The 20,183-nt window shown below is 39.7% G+C and overlaps 1 protein-coding gene across 2 annotated transcripts; it reads right to left on the bottom strand.

The window, feature by feature from the left end:
- Positions 1 to 1,489: 1,489 nt before the first annotated feature.
- Positions 1,490 to 19,067, bottom strand: zcchc14 (zinc finger, CCHC domain containing 14). Of its 2 annotated transcripts, none has more exons than XM_057329642.1 (13): positions 17,690 to 19,067; positions 14,823 to 14,949; positions 9,134 to 9,204; positions 8,888 to 8,959; positions 8,376 to 8,467; positions 7,869 to 7,963; positions 7,405 to 7,438; positions 7,043 to 7,328; positions 6,266 to 6,354; positions 4,741 to 4,862; positions 4,172 to 4,315; positions 2,979 to 4,088; positions 1,490 to 2,900 (listed from the first exon to the last, which is right to left on the bottom strand). In XM_057329642.1, exons 1-13 carry the CDS (start codon positions 18,326 to 18,328, stop codon positions 2,845 to 2,847), a joined length of 2,937 nt encoding a protein of 978 aa, XP_057185625.1. In that variant the 5' UTR covers positions 18,329 to 19,067; the 3' UTR covers positions 1,490 to 2,844. The 2 variants fall into 2 exon arrangements, with proteins under 2 accessions (XP_057185625.1, XP_057185626.1); XM_057329643.1 differs by having other exon boundaries at positions 4,172 to 4,317; positions 4,755 to 4,862.
- Between the last annotated feature and the right edge of the window lie 1,116 nt (positions 19,068 to 20,183).

The raw sequence follows: 20,183 nt of genomic DNA, 5'->3' as shown, positions 1-20,183 counted from the left end.
AGACTTTCTTACCTGTAAATGTCAATAAATAAGCCGCTTTCTGCCGTGTACTATTTCTTGTCAGAAGCCATTTTGTTTTTTTTCACACCCTCTTGAGGTTTTGCTAGCTAGGTCGAGAGCGATTTCTCAGCTTGAGGTTTGATGTAACGGCCTACTTGCCTAGAGATGTTTTCAGCGCTTTCCACAGCAAGTAAATGTGACGTGGTGAAAGGACAAAAACATGCTATTTTATTGTAGTTTAAGCTTTATAATGCAAGTTTAAGAAGGACAATATAAATTATAAGACAATGGTACAGTGAAAGGAGAAAGTATGCAGCTTTGCTGTAATGTCATACAGTAAGACGAGTGTCTTGGGTCTGAAAGGAACTGGGCTCGATCCGCAGTTCTATTAAAAATCCCCTGCTTGTTTAGCTGCACGCTTTTAATCCTCTCGATTTTATTAGAGAATTATTTACGCCTTTATGAATACATAACCGTGAGCTGTTGTACTCGGTCATATCTACAGATAAGCTTAGATGCCTTTTATCCTGAGCATTTATTTCCAATGTAATGGTCTTGCTCTTATTTAAAGAGATGTTATCTTTTGTTTTGTTGTTTTACATGTAAAAAATCAAATATGTGCAATGTACAAAAGTAACTTGTTTGAACGAAGGTTTACATCACAAATTATCAACCTTTTATCAAACTAAACTCATTTCTGCATTTGTCCTGCTCTCAGATTTCATATTTACAGCAATATCACACTTCTGCGTCTGTTGATATTTTAAAAATAAATGAGAAATATACACCTTGTCTTGCTCTTATTTAAAATAATTGGTTTCGTATAACTACTTTTTACACTTTTGTTACTTATTATTATTACTGAAAGATAATTTTAATATTATGAATAAATATAGCCAGGTTTTACCTAAACTCACTATGTGTTTAGGTAAAATGATCATTTTTGTTTAATTCTGTGAACTACTAACAACTTTTCTTCCAAATTTTAAATACAAAAATGTATTTCTATTTGCAGAAAATGAAAACTGGAGAAATGTAAGTCAAAATAACAGAAAAGGTGCTCTGTATTTTTTCAGTCCTCAAATACTGCAAAGAAATCAAGTTCATATTTACTTTTATGCAGACATAAGTATAATATTTCTTTGTGTATTTAGCAAAAGTATAAAAATTTATATTTTTTATGTGATTTTCACGTGACTTGTCATGCTGTCAGTCTTTCACATTGCTGTTGGATGACTATGAGGATTTTGTTGAAATTCAACAGACACTGGACTGGAATGACCACAAATGACAATACATCTAGAAATGCTGATTAAATGAAAATTTGGAATGGTCTCTTAATTTTTCTGAAGCTGTATATAATAATTATATAAACACTATGTTATTATAGTAAATATATAATAATCTAATATTACAAACTAAAGAATTTGACAGATCTGTGGCCAATGTACTAACCACAAATGGGAAAAATGTAGTTGGGTCTCCACCAATGGTGTGAGTTTGGGTTGGGACTATCTGTTTGGTCAAACAATGGAAGACATACCAAGTGGGGAAACGAGACCATTCACACTGTTTTCTAATGACAATTAACTTATGGAGATTGTAGGTACTCAGGATAGCTTTATCCGGGTATCATGGTCAGGCCAATGGCAAATAAACAAGCCGAGTTCACAAGAATTTCTCAAAAAAAAATTACTTTTTAAAAATGTGTCAAACTGATACATACAAAAATCCAACAATCAAAATTCAATAAACATTCACTTCCGAATACAAAACGGCTGCATCAGCATTGTCATTTTAGTTTGAAAGCTGTCATGTGATAATACTCGACATGAGAATACAAAGAGCTCAGAGGTTATAAGGCAACATGCATAACCAGCAACTGTGAAAAACAGTACAGAAATATTCTGTAAAATGTTTTTTTTAACAGAAATGGCCAAACAAACACTGATCATGACTGCTTTGATTTCTTTTTCAATCGGTTTTGAATGACAGGACGGAATGGATTATTTTGGGTAAACTGGATGGGCGTGACACTTACGGTGTTTGTTTGACTCGTTTTGAACAAAGTCTTGTATGTCTACTGTGCATGTTAAGAACCTGTGACCTTAGCGTGACAAACATGATTTGTTTCCTTGTGCGTTCAGTTCTCAATTCAGAACCAGAAATCCATAAACAATGTAATTTTTTAAACAACAGCTGTTAAAAGTCAATGTTGGTTACGCTTTAGCTGTCTCAAGTGCATTGATTCTAATAACATTTTTATCTGCTCGATAACCCAACAATACCTAAAAAAGAATTCAAACGTAGCAAACATGTTTTCAAAAATGGGAACATTAAAAGATACAACATGATTACACAAAGTACAGTCATATACAACTAACACATGATGTTTAAGGGCTCTTTATGGACAACATTCCTCACGCTTGTCAAAAGAGCTTAAAGTGACATTCTGAGATGGACAAAGACACATTCCCCACAGAGCCGACACCAACGAGTGTGTTTTCTTTAAATCTCCAGTAAAACAATCCCGATATCCTATTCCAGTTGGCTGCTTCGCTGTGCAAGCTGGACGTTCGACAAACGGTGTGAAACGCACAGAAGAACACAAAGAGATGAAAGTATGTTTGAGTTGTTCTTTTCAACATCCCGCTGCAAAGATCAATTGTGCAAAGTGAAACATCTTCTATTGCCTCTGTTATTTGGCACAAAGGTTTCATCAGAACCGTAACTGATCAGATTTGATCCTCTTGCAGGGATTTTGAGCAAGTCTTTGCTCAGCGACGTTTCACGTAATGTGTCTTTGAACACTGATGAAGGTGCAGGTCCAAACCAGTTCGGCATTTAGTCCCCTGTGTCCTGGCCGTCCGTCTGCGGAGAATACTTCAAACGATATGTCCCTGAAAATGCAATATACAATGTGAAAAGTTAGAAAAAAATAAAATAAACAAACAAACAAACAACGCATGCATGGTTACCTTGTTGTGCCAAGTCCATTGCTGGTTGTTTGCAATCTTGTGCGCGATGCCCGCTCAGCCCGCAGTTATAGCAGGAAACAGTCCCTGTTTTCCTATGCCCCGAATTTCCCATCATTCCTTGGGGCTGGTACACACCTCCCCCTAAGAAACCCTGAACTGGCGGAAGCACGAGATTCTGTTGTGAGTCGTGCGATAGGCTGCTGTTATAAATGGGCGGAGCCACCAGGGGGTATGAAAAAGGGGAGGCGGTACTGCTTCCCGTAAGGAGCGGGCTGAAATGAAGCAAAGGCCCTAATGTGAACACCGATGTTCCTGAAAATGGGTGCGGAAAGTATCCGGCGTAATTAGCTGGTAACGCTCCATAAGATCCGCAGTTACCGCTACAACCACAAGAGCTACAAACGCACAGCGATGAACTGGAGTTAGAGCTGTTTGCTTGCACCGAGGCATAGGCGGTGTTCTCTGTGGACGCCGGGCTGGAACTGGGCGTGACCGCAGGCGTACTATTCACGCAGTAGGTGTTGCCGTGTACTGCCGCCATTGGAACGCTGCTAGCCGTTGCTTTGGGTACTCCACTGACCGGTGAAAAAGAAGGTCTGGTGGAGGAGCTGGATGATGGGCAGGAAGACGGAGTGGAGAAAGGGTAAGATCCTGCACGTGGAGATGAGAAAGACACCTGCAGGTGTAAGGGGGGGTGAGAGACGTGGTGGAGGGTGTTGGATGTGGAGGTGAGAGAAGTGCTGGTTTCCACCATGAGGCCTGGAGGAGAACGATGCACCGTGAGGGGCCCTCGAGGTCCCGACACGTCTTGGTGCACGGAAGATCCGTCTAGACTCATCCCAGGGTAGATGTTGTCGAGCCGGACCCCGGACCCCATCAGTTTGGAGCGTTCTTCTGGACAGAGCGGGGATGGGCGGGGCTTGTGGGGGGAGTTGAGGATTCGGCCCGGGCAGAGGAGTGGTAGAGAGGGTGGGGGTAAACTCATGTGGGAGGGGTCATTTTGGACCGGGAGGACCTGAGCAGTGGGACGGCTGGGACTGGCGGACACAGCAGGATTGAGAAGAAAACAGGACCGCTCTTTCTCTCCAGGATCCAAACTTGAGTCTGCACCTGAAAGGCAAAAAATACCACAGGTTTTCATGAACTGTTCCTGTATAAAGAATGCTTAAAATATAATAAAACAACTTTCTTACGCCTGTGAGGGTCTTTGACTCGGTCAAACGAAGCGTCACGTGACAGAGGAGTCATTGGACTAGAAGGCGCACTGGAGTAACCTGAGGAGGAGCCGCTGTCTCGTGGAACGGGCAGCGAGCTGTTCTCCACGTCTACTCGTAACTCTAAACACACACAAAAATACAACATGTTTGAACACAGACTAGATTCTAGTCTCTGTGAAATATGTTTCATACGATATATGAAATATTCTTTGTAAAATGCAGCATTTTTACAAGTTGGACTATTTTGAACCTGTTTCCAACCAACTAACTTTTTGGTTAATTCTTTTACATTTTACCTTTTTCTTTTTTTTGTGATACCTTAACATCCTGCAACATAAAATACTACTTAGTACGAAAATGCTCATGTTAGCTTGAAATTGTGGGCAGATCGAAAAATAAAAAATATATAGATAATAATAAATATAGGTAATTAATAATCACAGAAAAAGGATATTTTAGCCATACATATTAAACACATTTAAAAAAAACTGTGGCACATCGAATAGCTGGTATTTTATTGAGTATTAGGTTTCAGACGTGTGTACCTGTGCCAGTTCCGGCATGCGTGTTTGTCAGTGGTCCGACGTGATTGGACGGTGTCACTCTGGCAACCCCCCCACAAGAAACTGGAAACTGAGACACCACGTATCTCTTCTCTAGCTTCTCTCTGACAACAAGAGACAAATTTGATTTTTTACATACTGTTATTTCCATCAATAACCCCTAGAGGGCGACATGCACAAAAACATTCCAGTGTTCACTGCGAAAAAAACGAAACTATTTGGTATTTAATAAAGCGTGTTTGTTAACTCCAAATAACTCCTGTTTAGTAAAGAATGAGACCAGTAAAACAGTATAATCTTGGATTTGTTGTTTCCAGGCATGGAAAACATCCTAATCATTATCCTGTTATCTATCCAATATCTCAGTTCCCACAGCTCTACCTGTGCAATGGAAACTTGCTGATCTCGAATCAAACGCATTACATCAAACTGTAAGCTTAACCATTACACACAAAAACACAGCTTTACTGTTCTCAAAACAGTGGAAAAACCTAACCGGCTACAATTGTAACAGCGCTAAAACTGGCAAAGGAAGTGAATCTGAAGGAAGCGATCTGCAATGTACGAGTTGAACATTTACCATCAAGGCCTATACTATGGGTTTTTCCTGGCTCAAAATGAGGCTGAGGTGATCCTGAGCCATCCTGATCTTGTACACACATAAGTAGGCCTACCGTACCTTTAAGTGGCTTAACCAAAGTGACTTTGAGTTTGACATATTAAAAGTTCTAACAAAATTAGATAAAAATGACTATTATTAAGTTGTATAAAACATTACTTTTATTCAACCAAACAGAAATTTTTTTTTATCAAATAAAGCATTTTTATCATTTCAACTAACTTTTCAGCCCACAATAGCCAAATGAATTAACCAGTCTTTCTAAATGAGCAAAGCTCATTCACATCTTGCATTCTCTGTGGTTCACTTTAAATGATTCAAGGATCTCTTATATTCGCTAGTGACTGAAAAGTTCAATAGTTTAAATGAATCGGTTCAAATGAGTCATTCGTGTGCGAGTCGTTCTGAACGCACTGTGCGTTCATACTGGCGAACTCGCTGTGTACAGTATACGCTGATTCAACGATCCAACTGCACAGCTAAAGACATTACAATGATGTACGTCATGTTAATTTAATAAATTTCAAGAAATTAAATGTACTTGGATGCAAAACAAACAGCCGCGAAACACAGGCTGGCTCTTGTTCTGCAACTCTTTTTAGCGCCTCAGTGTGCTGATAACGAAACAGCGCCTCCACTGTGGCGTAATGTCGCAACTGCAGTTACAAATGACAGTCTGTTAAATGCACGCCGCATTTCTTGTGAAGAATCGCAACATAATTTTGGCGAGAGCCTGAGGCGGCCGCCTCCAATTTCTCTATGCAGGAAAAACCCTGATACTTCTGTCTCAAATGTGACAAACCTTCACAAACTCTCAAAAATATTTCAAGGTAAAAAATACAGATCAAACCATAACAGTGTCATATTGTGAACATGAGCCAAACTCACTTCTGAAGCTCCAGTTGAGTCTTCAGCTTCTTCTTGGCCCCCTGGGTGAGGTCATATTTGTTTAGATCTTCTTCTGTGAGGGCGAGGAACTGAGAAGGAACAAAGAGAGCATGATTTAGATTCGTTGTCAGGAGAAAAACATTTTTGTTTGGCCTGCAAATGCCCCGAATCCATTCTCTAAACTTCTCTGCCGACACAAGTTGTCATTAAAATGTGAGTTTGAAGTCATAAAACATTTTTATGACCTCTTATCTGAAAATTGCTGTCATACCATAAAACTCTGGGTTTGAAAAAGAAAAAGCATGTACAATCAGAAGCAAAAAACAGGGTCAGATTTTGCTGGAAAGAGCGTCGGAGAAGGTATTTTACAAGGGTACGGAGATACGACTGGGTGAATTTAACAGAAATTGTCAAGAAATGACCAGGTTATACACAACAAAAAATGTTTAGTATAAAGAAAATGAAGCCAGTTTAACAGAAGACCATTCAGTTTACTACCATGATTGGTTAATAGCTCCTGTAGTTCAAAAGCATGGTGTTAGCAACACAAAGGTCATGGGTTCGATCCCCAAGGAACACACATACGGAAAAAAAAAATGTATACCTTGAAGTCACTTTGTATAAAAGCGTCTGCCAAACATAAATGTACATGTAAATAAAAATCTGTACTTTTTGATGGACAAAATTATAGGCTGTCAATCATGTCTTAAGTGGATGGTTCTTAGTCCAAACAACATGACACAAAGGCTTGGCCCCCTAAGCTTTTGTGTTACATACCTCCTCCATGGTCAGCTGTTTAAAGACAGGGTAGTATTTATGCAGCCGCAGTTTACGTAACCAGTCTAGAATGCCGTTCTGCTCCAGGCTGGGATGCGACTGTTGGGGTCCATGGTTTGGGAGGTGCGCCTGTGGAGGGCTGCCGTCCCCCATGGGTACGGTACTGTTTGGGAGGATGGCCATCGCCGTCTGAGGGGGGAGAGGAGGCAGGTGAGCCTGGGAGTTCTGCGGGAGGGAGGCGTGGATTCCTAGCACAGGCTGGATGCTGGCAACCCCACAGATGGGCCTGCAGATCGGAGCGAAAGATTTATGGATTGAGACAAATAAAAGTAGTAGCAGGGATGTGTGATTGTTATGCTCACCTGCTTGTTCTGTATTGAAGCAGACAGCCAACATCTGAAATACATGGAATACAAATCAATGTGAGTGGAAAAAGTTCGCAAAGAATTTAGTGTAAAAAAACATGAAATATAGACAGTGACTTTGCTCTGATTTTAATGTTTTTGTTGCACTAAAAACTAGTGCACAAATGCATACTATGTTTAATGTTCATCTCTATCCGCAGGGTTTTCCGTCCCTTCCCCCCACCGCTATAAATACCACCACACAGACACACATCCAGGTTCTAGTGGCCTATTAATAGTTACCTAAGATGAGGTCATCGCTTTTGAGACTTCCCAGCACAAGCAGGTCAAATCAAATTGAACTGACCTGAAATAGAATCCACCCCCCCCCCGTTTCCCCGAGAGATGGTCTGATCTATATACAAATCTCTATGAGACTAGTGAGGGACGGACCATTGCGAGAGGGAGAAGAAGAGGCTTACTTGTGCTGGTGGGGAGCTGAGGTGCGGACGAGGTGCTGAAGAAGGAAGAGACTTTGTCATGTTTGAGAACTTGAGGCGGGAGGGAGGTCAAGCACCTGTGTGGGGTCAAAAAACTTTCTTACAAATATAACACTTCAGTATAATGAGGCAAAGAAGATCAACATCATGCAAAAACACCCTATATTTTCTTAGCTTTTTAAAGATGTTCATTCTGCAAATCAATAGTCATGTTTTTAAATAGTTTACGACAAAAAAACTTGTAAAAATATGTTTAAAAGTAAACAGGATCTTACTTTAAAGTGCTTTAAAATGTATTAAATATTATGATAATATTATATTGTTATTATATTATTAGGGGTGTACGACACATGACCTGCATCAACCTATATTATGGTGTGCTTCTACTGCTTTAAAAAAGTTCTTTCTTAAGGTTCAGCTTTCTGATTTTTAATTCATTCGTTTTTTTGTTCATGTACAGTATATACAGTACATAATGCGCAAAAATACCGGGGATCTAGTTCGTGAGCAGAATCGTTCGTGAGTCCAGGCATCGGCGGCAGGAGTTTTTCCAGACATTCATCAGGAAAGAGTTGAGAGAGCTGAAGAAAGAGAACAGAGACACAATCTATCAGTGTTAATCAGTGAACATGTTTACTGTTTTACAACTGTACACGCTATCATCGTTTATTCTCCCCCATGTCATTCCAAACCTGTATGACTTTCTTTCTTCGCAGAACACAAAAGAAGATATTTTGAAGAATGTTGGTAACAAAACTGCCCCCCATTGACTTCCATCGTATGGACACAAAACCACATTTCTCAAAATATCTTCTTTTGTGTTCCACAGAAGATTTAAAAGCCGGCTTTAAATGACATGAATGACATGAGCGTGAATATATGATGAGATCATTTTTTCTGGGTGAACTATTCCTTTAAGTCTAGTTGATTTGTCAGGACATCTTGACTTTACACACCAGCTCTACATTTCTCACACACGTGATCAGCTGTCCATCACTCACCTGGGAGATGAACTCCAGCACTTCCTGAGGGGTTTTGCTGATGGTCGAAAGAGTGGAATCAGACCACAGAATCTTTGAAACCAAAAGCAAAGTGGGACAGACGATCACCCAAAAAAATGGATTATAATTCAAACTGAATCAAACAAAAAGGTTTTTGATGAAAGTAATGTAAGGATAGATTGATGCTAAAGATACGATTGCAAAACAGTTCAGTTCAATTTTACTGAAAATTGACAAATAACTCACGTCTAGGATATATTCGGTCGGTTTGTCTGTTTTGGCTGTGACTCCTCTCAGATCAATTCTTTCAACATACACTGAAAGAAAACAAAAGTGTCTTTTTACAAATAAATCTCCTAACTCATAATGGGTTGTACTTTCAAAAGCAAGAAAAAATGAGCAGAGTTATAGTATTATAAAAGTTAAACCTTGTACTTCCTATAATATATGCCTCTTTCATTTGAAATCCACATGAAACTGAAGAACCACTCTGAAATGATTTTATAAGCAGTTATGTTCATTTAGGTCATGAACAGAAATATATTGTTGCCTGCTGTTAACATATGAAATTGTATCTTGTTGACAATTTATATCCTCAAACACAGATGAATTGTGTCCAGTTATCATGCTACTTGAAGTTTAAAAAGCTTGAAATATGTTTTTGCACAAACCAATTGTTTCAATAAATGTATTAACCAACCGTAGTTTGGATTCGCTCTGTGAATGATAAATGCACTTTTTGGAGATTCAACAAATCTGGGACCATCAAATGGCAAACTATTCCTTAAGAAATACACATTTTTACCTTCCACAATGTAGAATTATTCATCTGGAATAATTCTAAAATGATTAAATCATCATAGGCTGCTCAGAGAATAACATGTGAGTAATCCTCAAGAGTTTGACAAGAGAGGTGTGTGACAGGTTAGAACCTATTTCAGCATATTTATCTAAGAGGTAAGCACCTGAGAGGAGAGTTTAAGCCTTTAGGCATTTATTTGAACACACAAGCTTTGAATGGCACATCATCAAATGCACCTTATTATAAAATGAAAAAAGGCAAAAACCACATGTTCTATAGAGTATCCGTGAGCAGGACAGAGACCAAAAATGCATCAGATTAAAAAAAATGAAACCAAGCTGCACCTACAAACAAATGATGCTTAAACCTTTCTCACAACAAAAATCCTGTCCTCATTAATTCACCCTCAGGTCATCCAAAACCTGTGTGTGACTCTTTCTACTGTGAAACACAAAAGAAGATACTTGTTTCGGTGGTTTTGTGTCCACACAATGGAAGTAAATGGGGGCCAATGTTGTTCGGTGACCAACATTCTTCAAAATATCTTTTTTTGTGTTCTGCAAAGTAACCACAGATTTAGTTTCCTACATTAACTATGACCATATTCCACTTTAAATGTCTGACAACCAGAAAGTGTACATTATACCGTTTTCAACAGCTGTTTATAAGCATAAAATTGAACCACTTGCAATCACCAACTCACATTACAGACACCACTCCTGTAAATACACAAACACAAGAAGGAGCGAGCAGAGACACATCAGAAGTCTGCTCACTGTACACATGGGCGAGCATGTTAAATATACCCTGCAGTGTCAGCACTTCCTGTAGTGTGTGTGTGGAGAGAGAGAGAGAGAGAGAGAGAGAGAGAGAGAGAGAGAGAGAGAGAGAGGGAGCTGAATGGAATTCTGTCAGTTCAACGCGTCATATCGACAGAGTCAAGAGCAGTAAATAGCCTTCAATTCTCTGTCAGTTTCATTCACAGAAACATTTGATGCATCTTTGTTTCAAACTTTGCTCTTAAAGGTATAGTTAACCTCAAAATTTGAAAAAAAAAAAACTTTTGGACACAGGGGAGAAATCCATCTGATTCGTAAATGAACCATTCCGGCTCCTGGAGCAGTTCATGAAATCTGACTTGGCTACTTTTTCACAAACGTGCGAGAACGTTCTCACAAAGGAGAGCGGATGTTGCGAATTGTTACGAATCTTTCATTTATAAAACTCCTGTATGACTTTAAAACAAATAAAATATGAGATATGATGGTAAGTAAATAACGACAGAATTAAAATTTGTGGGAAATCTGCTTTTAAGGCCTCTTCTCCTTTCATATTTATGCCAGGCGAGTGTCAGCTCATCTGGAATGTTCCGGAGCGGAGAAAGTGTTCCCCTCATGGCAAAAGAGAGACGACTGCCTGCTCCTCCCAAACCCCTCATTACACTGTGTGTGTTCGTATACATGTGTGTGTGTTGCGGAGTGAAAGCGAACTACAAACCCAGAGTGATGCAGCGGCAATGAAGAAAACAAGATTTTGTGAAGCACTAGGAGAAAAAACTACAAAGTAAAGACAGACAGATAAATGGGTGAGATGTAGACAGAATAGAAAAGAACAAGGAAGTTGTGTATAAGTAATAAAAGAAGCTAAAGGTTTAAATTATCCTATAAATCAAGTTGTTGTAGGAGAAAATTCTCTTCAGTTTAAGAATTGATTTTTCCACGGTCATAATGTTATAGTGTATTGTCACGCCCTAGTTTGAATATTGACGATCATTTTAACATGCTATAACATGAAGAGGGTGAAAACTAAAGCAACACTGTTTACCGTCCTCCCCCTAACCTTCACACAATGCCCAAGGGCATTATGGGTACCCACCTGTCCTCTCTCCTGTCTTCCCATGTGAGCTTTCAGCGCCGGGCCCCAATAAATCATGTATGTGCACATGTGCAGCTGACCTGAACCAATGCTCTTACTTTTCATCGCTCAGCTGCCATAGTATGTTTCTTTATATTTCTCCACCTCTCATCTGAATCTTCTCAAATGATGGTTATTGATTGGTTGAGATCCCATAACAGTGAACAAGAAGCTTTTTCAGAGTTTTATGTAATATAATATTTAGTAAAATAGTATTAAAATAGTATATCAGTTGTTAATATACATTGATATTTCATTACATACTTTGTTTATAGTTATGTAAATGATGGTGTTTTCTAAAGTGTAAAATAATCTGTTCAAATGTTCTATAATTGAGACATTTGAACAGTATAAACACTGCTAAAACTGACAAATACAAAGTTTTAAAGGTCCAATTTGTGAATTTTAGCGGCATCTAGTGGTGAGGTTACAAATTGCAACCAACAGCTCACTTCACCCCTCCCCCTCCCTTTTGAAGCACTACAGGTGGCTGACAAACGCCTAAGATGTCGTCACATTTTGGATTCTTTGCCGAAGCAGATAACGTATTTACGAAACGCGTTCTGTAGAGCAGTTTGTCCGTTTAGGGCTACTGTAGAAGCAAGCAAATTCCATGTAAGGGGACGTGCGGTGTAGACAGAAATAGCTCATTCTAAGGTAATAAAAAATAACGCTTCATTATCTAAGGTCTTTATACACCTCTGAAGACATAGCTACGTACTGTATATTATATTGCATTTCTGTCAATAGATCCTCATCATGATACGCGTTATATCTGTGTATACATAAAGACAGTCTCTCTCTAAAGAATCCACACACACCCCGACACACGTCTCTCTCTCTCTTCTAGATTTATATACACACACCTTACTGTCTATGCTTTCTGTGCTCTGTATGCTTTGGGCCTTGCAGTTGCCACATACCCAATGCTGGGCCCGCTAATCCGAAGCATTCTCTCATTCTTACAGCTCTGGTTACCCACTAAAACTATTTCACACACACACGGAAACACAAGAACAGACATGCAGATCTAGAACTGTTGCACACATGCCACAAGCACGTCCATTTTACCATGAACGTTGACAAACAGTGTTTGTGCAAGAACCGCTCAATAAGCACAGCACAACTTTTGGGAATTTCCAAAAATGCCTTTGTTATCATTGTGGGCCCTGCGAAATCCTCTTCTGAAGAACAGCTGTCTCAACCCCCTTTGATCCAAGACATCACAACTGGTACGTTTAAACCTCAAAGAACTTTCGACGTCCAATCGGAGCAGAGAATGTTAGAACAAAGCCGATAAACATTCACTCACATTTGCATGGGGGCAAATTCAGGCTTTGTGAGACATTAGAGATTTGTTTTGGTAAAACAGCACGTGCACGGATTGGTGTATCTGTGCGTGAGGGTGTTGACGGATGGCTGAGACTCTTGCTAAAGGCATGCGGTGAAGCCCATGAGGTAATGCAGTGGAGACGCATTAAATTACTGGCAGACAAAACAAGAGTCTGTCTCTACAACGTCCGACCTGCTGCGTCTAGTCAGACAACACTCGATTGGAATGACCGCTGGGTCCAACACACCCGTTGAGTGCAAACCCCTTCCTCATTTCCATGATGTTATGGAATAGATATGCAATGGACAGGGTCCCATTCGGTCTCTGTTATCAGGGCTGTTTAGATGGCTGACCATGTCTTTGACACTGGCAAAATATATATACATGAACTATATTCATGTTCATGTCATTCCAAACCTGTGTGACTTTCTTTCTTCTGCATAGCAACAAAAGAAGTTATTTTTGCAACATTGGCCTTCATTGACTTCCATTGTATGGACACAAAACCAGAGACATTTCTCAAAATATCTTCTTTTGTGTTCCACTGCAGAAAGAAACTCATACAGGTTTTGAATGACATGAGGGGGGATAAATATGACAGAATCATAAGGCTCAAAACATGCTGGGAAATACATACATTTCCAAAAATGTCTGAACTTTTCCAAGTTTGTGGACTGCTTAGTGTGTGAACGTGACATCTGGTACAGTCGAAGACTGAGCCAACATCATGGCAAAATAGAGCCCGAAACTTCACACTTGTGTCACTCAACAAACATGGGGGTCTCTGTGATGTTTCTGGAAATATAGAAAGTTGTGTCTCTAGTATTCTCAGGACTGAAACAGAAAAGTACTTCACTTACACAGATTCTTGAAATGTGCCTAGTTAAGATTTCTCCTCAAACACAAGGTAAGCTCGGTCCGCTTCATGTTCCACTAGCAAGTTGGGATCGCAAACTCTGGGGAATCATATGAACGGTGTCTATTCACACTGTCCATGATAAGACACAAAACAAGCCTTGAGTTCACTGCCACAAACGGAATTAAATCTTACCACTAGAGTCAAAGACCCCAATGAATATAAGCAACTCTTATGAGCTCTTCAACTAAATAATTAACTCAGCAAGTGACTATAAATATCATGAAATTTGATTGACATTTACAGTTACAATGCTAAGTGTGTATGGGTCTTAAAGGGATAGTACACCCAAAAATATACATTTTGCCATTTATTTATCCTTATGTAGTTCAAAATCTGTGTGACACAAAAGAAGATATTTTGAGAAATGTCTGAGTGGTTTTGTGCTCATACAATAAAAGTCAATGGGGGCCAATGTTGTTTGGTTACCAACGTTCTTCAAAATATCCTCTTTTGTGTTCTGCAGAAGAAAGAAGGTCATATAGGTTTGAAATGACATGAGAGTGAGTAAATGATGATTTTGATGAATTCATTTTTGGGTGACGTATGCCTTTAAAGATGACGATCGACAAAACCTCAGTTCTGCTACTTTAAACATCCTAATTTAAAAACAGTCTAACAATATCCAATTGTAAATTTTCACGGCACAAACCAGCTAGCAAATCTTTCAGTCTTCTTTCAGTGGACAAACATGTAGCTGACAGATCTAACTGTTGCTCTGGTGAATTTATCCCGCTCTGCTGGAACAGACCTGAGGGGAGGCAATATTTTCCACCAGCTGTCTCACAGAAGTGACACTTTGCTTTAAAACATTTCTATGAGCGTATGTTTTTGCATGTTGGTTTTAAATCAACCTTTCAGCATTGTTTTTTATAATGCTTGGCTGGTAGAACCTTTGACCCTGTCCTGCATACATCATTGTGCATTCGCTGCCTGGATTAGTGGGATAGTCTCAAATTTAGGAACTCACCTTTGCTGGGTTTTCCGGCATGCGCTTTGAGTGGCAATTCATGGCACAAGAGCGATTGGCTTGGGGACATGATACCAGGACCTAAGCCGTCATCCGTCTGACCTCCCGCGACCTCTCGTTGCGGGGTCTGGAGAAGAGGTCAAGGTCAAACACATACATTGACGGATTGTCAAAGATGTCACAACTGCTTAATTTTCAAGTTTTACTGACATCACACTGCCGGCTTTTTTCTTACACTCTGCAAGGATTTAGTATTGGTTAATTCTGTATTCGAGTAGTTGACATGTCCGGTACAATAGCAAAGTGTATCTTGAAAGTGAAAACAGACTTAAAAAATTCAAAGGAAACTGTAAAAAAAAATATCTGAAAAGCATTAGACCAGAGACTCTCATCTGACGGGTCGCACATCTGTCATGGAAATCAGAGAACAAGTATGTTAAATGCTAACAGTGCATAGGTAACAACAATAAAATAAACAGGCAAATCAACTTCTTAAAGGAAGAAGTAAATGCTTCACATATCATGTGTTTTGTTTTTGACGTCAAAGTTCATGTGTTCAATCAACCCTGTTATTTTGTGCAAATTCCTCTGTAGATGGCATGCAAAAAAACTTTTATTCAGATTCCTATAGTTTCAAAGACATGCCTTCATCTTGGAAAACCATAAACAAAAAACACAATAAAACAGACGTGATTTGCATCTACCGTAACACGCTTTGTACAGTGAATTACTTTGTAGACTGGATTACTTTAAACTTTCAATCCAAACTTTAAACAAATAAAAGACAAAAACTTTAAGGCTTGTTGAGTTTATAAATGAAAGTAACACTCAACACATCACAACAAAACACCAAAAAAGCCAAAACTATGGAAGAGCAGACATCTGATTTTGTTGGGATGCCACTTAATCCTACAGGAAACAAGTTGAGAACCACTGCTTTCAACTTACATAACAAGTGAGTCATTGACTTGCTGGTAGTACACGACCGCTCTATAATTAGTCATCTTGGTAATGAAGCCAACTCAAGCACATGCACTATTATGTCACTTTTTGTTATTTCTGTATTTCCGTTTGGTCGTGGGCAGAACATCTCACTGTCTTTTACCCCCTAAACAAACATAAATGTAGAAATGTTTCACTTTGTTGCTCTGAGAGACAGTTGACTGACAGAGCCAACAAACATATTAGACCCGCCCCTTTCCTCTCCTGAGGCCACACCTCCGGCTCAGTACCACATATGCTAAGCACAGCAGCTAGTAAAGCAGCTCTGAAACCAATTACGAGTGCCGTACAGTCCACATTGCCACATCCACATCCCACACTGCCAAATCTCTCTTCCTCTCTTTAAAAAGGCTTATGTTGGAGTCCCAGCTGAAGCAGATCGTAATAGATGATAAAGTCACTCAAAAGTATAGCTTTTAAGTCATATAAACATGTACAAAATAAACACATGTAAGATGTAGTAACACCAGTTTCATAAAGTGGCCCCAAACTCTCACACATAGTCTCCCAACTATCTTTATTGCAATCTCGATATGTTCAAGACAAAAGAGTGCATGCTTTTGTTTAGATTCCGTCTAGTGCACAGGCCTCTCAAACGAACGAGAGGTCGGATGTTCCTGATGAATCACATACGACTTACACAGAGGGCTGATTTAAGCATGAAGAAATGTGCTGAGCTTTACTAGGTGAAAGCCAAAACCAACAAATCGCTAAACAGAACCGCCTTCTCTCCCCTCACTCGGTACTTTCCGCTTACACCCCCCCCTCCAAAAACCTTTTCGACGGCATGTGTATATCTCATGAGCTCAGGTCGATGCCGACAACACTTCTGGTTTTCGGGGATCCCCGAACAAAAGACTCTGTTATTTCATTTGATGTTGGGTTTGTCTAAGCAGAATTTTTCATTTCTTTTTTAAGAAACAAATGAGCAACTTTAAATAATGTTATTTGGTAACCACATAGCAAGTATTTTAATAATAATCGTGGTTACAAAATAAACACACTATCAGACTAAATACATCAAGAGTGTGTTTTCCTGGGTTTTTCTTTCCAGTTCAACTTTTTAACTATCAAACCGCACTGCAAAATAGGCACCGCGAGGGCACTGCGCTTCCTGCTTAGACATGAAGATATGTCGAAAAACGAAACATCACGAAGACATGCAGCCTCGTGGTAAATTAAAATTACACTAACTTACTGTAAAGCGATTCATGTACATGGATATTACAAAGCAGCTGTGCCAGGCAATGTGCTCCAGAACTGCTTGCATTACGTCAGATGATATTACCTCACTCTCACATCTATTTATTCACAACATCATACTCCATAATTGAAGGGTTTTGTTATTGTATCGAACAAACGTAACCATACCTGTGGAATCCAGGCTAAAGTCTCAAACTCTAATGTGCATCAAAGTTTGATTCAACCATTACTTTCATTATGATTTCAATCATCGACGTGTCAATATTAAAGATGCAAGGTTATATTTCACAGAATGTTCTTTATTACATTATGTAGAATGATTTCAACATTTTTACAAAAATGGCTTTAGCTGGGTTTTCACAGGCAGGGTCACAAATGTTCCCCTGAATTGTAATGCTACTGTTACTATGTTTCACAAGCCTGCTTGTTGACTCACCAAACTGATATGTTAGAGTTAAAAACATAATTTGCTACATTCCATTACACGTTTGTGAGATCTCAAAGATCAACATTTTTTTTTGTACCAGCTGACCACAGTTTATTATTGTTCTCTGTTATTTGGTTAATCAGATCTGATCAGTATATCTTGGGTTGATGTGGCCTAGTAAATAAAGATTTTGATGACAACATTTCTATTTATGTCTACACCTGTGAATTCTCACCTTTGTGCAGCATGGACATCCGGCCTGGTAGGAGCCAAAAGTGTACGAAGAAAAGGGCGGGGTCGCGACACCGGTGGTCCCGCCCCCGTGTGACGTCGACGGCGCATCCCCAACTGTCACCTGGAGGATTTCCTGGATCTGCGCCAGCTCCTGCCTCAGCACCTGCTTCTGGTGAAAACTAAAAGCGGGGTGACTGGAGGCCATGGTAAAGAGGAGCAAAAACTGCTCTCCCGTCCGGCCATCGTTGAGCTGAAGCCCGTAGTTATTGATGATGGTGTCGATGTGAGTGAGGGTCCGAAATAAAACGCCCGCTGACACGCGGTTGTCAGAGCTGAGGAGCGCGAGGGAGACGAGGAGCTTGCTCCTCACGACCTCGTCCGTGATGTTGGTGAGGTTGGCGAGGTCAGCCGGGTTGTTGGCTTTGATTTCGGCATCCCTCAGGGAGTGGTAGTCTTTCCTGGCCAGGTCCTCCAGACACGAGCCGAGGAAGCGCAGTTCGACGGGCACGCACAGGTCCAAAAGGCCACAGAGGAACTCAGCCCTCTGTGCCGAACTCAGCATGGAGAACCAGCGGTAAACATCCTCTCTCTGGACAAAACCTCTATCCTCGACCATTTTAACTAAGTTAGTACTCTTCATACGCCATATAAATATAGAGGTTAAAATTATAATGCAAACTGTTGGAGTGATGAGAAGATCGCTGGTCTTTATAAACTTTACAAACTTCAAAACAATCCACTGACGTAAACATCCATGAACTTGTAGCCAGTGGTCTCAAAACCGCTACAAGAACAGATCCAACACAAATCCCGACGTTTCCTTCGCGATTTATACACAAGCGATTGCATTATATCATAAAGCGTATAAGAGACAGCAGGACACGGAGAAAGTTATTGAAGAAACGAAATGTGTTTACGGAATCTCAGACGCCCCTCTGCCCGCTCGTGCCTCTGCTTTTTCAGCCAGCCCCCCACCACGATCTCCACACGTCAGCCAGTTATTAAACAGAGTCCATATTACAAAACGTTAACAAGAACAATAAATCCCACTTTTCCTGGTCTATTCGCACCGATCTTTCCAGATGAAATTCTCGGCATTGCCTCGCACCCGCAAACGGGACCGTCAGGCTCATGTGGAAAACTCCCCAGTTGTAACAGTTTGACTGCCCGAATGGACGGCGACACATATGACCGCGTATTCCTTCGTCGGACGTTTAAGCCTAGCGAGTTTTTATGGTTTTTCAAACGTGACACTTTATCTGATGTGTTTATTTGCACCTAAATCGTTTGTCACGGACGAGAGTGAACAAAGCAACGGTTTCGTTACCTATCATTAGCCCTGCCGTGAAGTCGAGAAAGGCAAACTGAGAGTAGTAGTGCGTTATCCTGAACTTCACGTAAATCCAGCCTACGGGAGATTTTGATTGGATAAACGGCTTGTCTGTAATCATAATCCGCGGTTTGATTGGTCAAATCTCCATTCTAAAACCTTTCAGTCATATTTTATGTGAACGGGACAATATTGTACTATTTAAAGCGGTAGTAGGCACATTTATTTAATGGTAATTGTTTATTGACTTTACACATAGTGAGAAAGTAATTCGAGTTTTATTAAACCATGCGTTATTGTGGCAGTAGACGAATAATACACGGGTATGCCATCTGCTCAAGGCAAATATCGGAAAGATCTGGTTTTGTCATTTCATTACGTCAACTTTCCCGATGATGGCGCCAATTGTCCCAGAGCTCTCAATCAAAGACGAGGCTGTTTAAATATCCTCACCCACTCTAAAGACACTGTATTTTCCTAAACACTTTCTGTCTGTCATATTTTATCTTCATATACAAAGCAGTGCAGTTGTCATTCTTGGTTTTTCACTGTACATCATTGGTTTATTTATTATTATTTTAAGATTTGGAATAGAAGGCAGCTTTCTAAGTAGCTAAGTTTTCTTTCCACTATATTCCACTACTTGGAATCAAATGCAATAGTACTAATGGTAAAGAACGATGCAATATAATACATTTATATACTGTTTCTTGTCTGTCCTTGGGCTCATTTAGATAATTGTTTGTTTTAATGTTTATTTTATTGTAAACAACAACTATTATTATACACAAATGATATAACACTTAACATTACTGTTCTAATACATGTAAATAGGGGCTGGCTAAAGGGACTAGTGATGTTCATAAATGAACACTAGAGGGAGCCATTAGCCCTCACTTTGTGTACATGAGGAATTGCTTTTAAAAATCTATGAATCCAACACTAATTCAATAGGTTGGATACAACATAAACAAATACATAAGACAGGTTATACACCAAGATCACCTTGGCATAGAAATGCGTCATAAATGTCCTTCTGTTATTTTTGCTGTGAAGTTAAACAGTAAAGGTTAGAAAGTCAATTTAATAAGTCAGTGAATTTCAGTAAGAGCCTTTATACTTTCAGTTGTGCTGCAGGGGGCGTCTGAGTCATCACACCCTGGTT

This window comes from Triplophysa rosa, linkage group LG3 (genome assembly GCF_024868665.1).
Source record: "Triplophysa rosa linkage group LG3, Trosa_1v2, whole genome shotgun sequence".
In the NCBI taxonomy this organism is placed as follows: domain Eukaryota; kingdom Metazoa; phylum Chordata; class Actinopteri; order Cypriniformes; family Nemacheilidae; genus Triplophysa; species Triplophysa rosa.
Note: the sequence above shows the minus strand (reverse complement) of the source record. Positions and strands in the feature narration are given on the sequence as shown.

Coding starts and splice junctions, on each gene's coding strand:
- zcchc14 (XM_057329642.1), bottom strand. CDS start 18,328: ATGAAGAGTACTAACTTAGTTAAAATGGTCGAGGATAGAGGTTTTGTC. Junction 4,863..6,265: donor ACTCAACTGGAGCTTCAGAA/GTGAGTTTGGCT, acceptor TCTTGTTGTCAG/AGAGAAGCTAGAGAAGAGAT. Junction 4,316..4,740: donor GCATGCCGGAACTGGCACAG/GTACACACGTCT, acceptor GTGTGTGTTTAG/AGTTACGAGTAGACGTGGAG.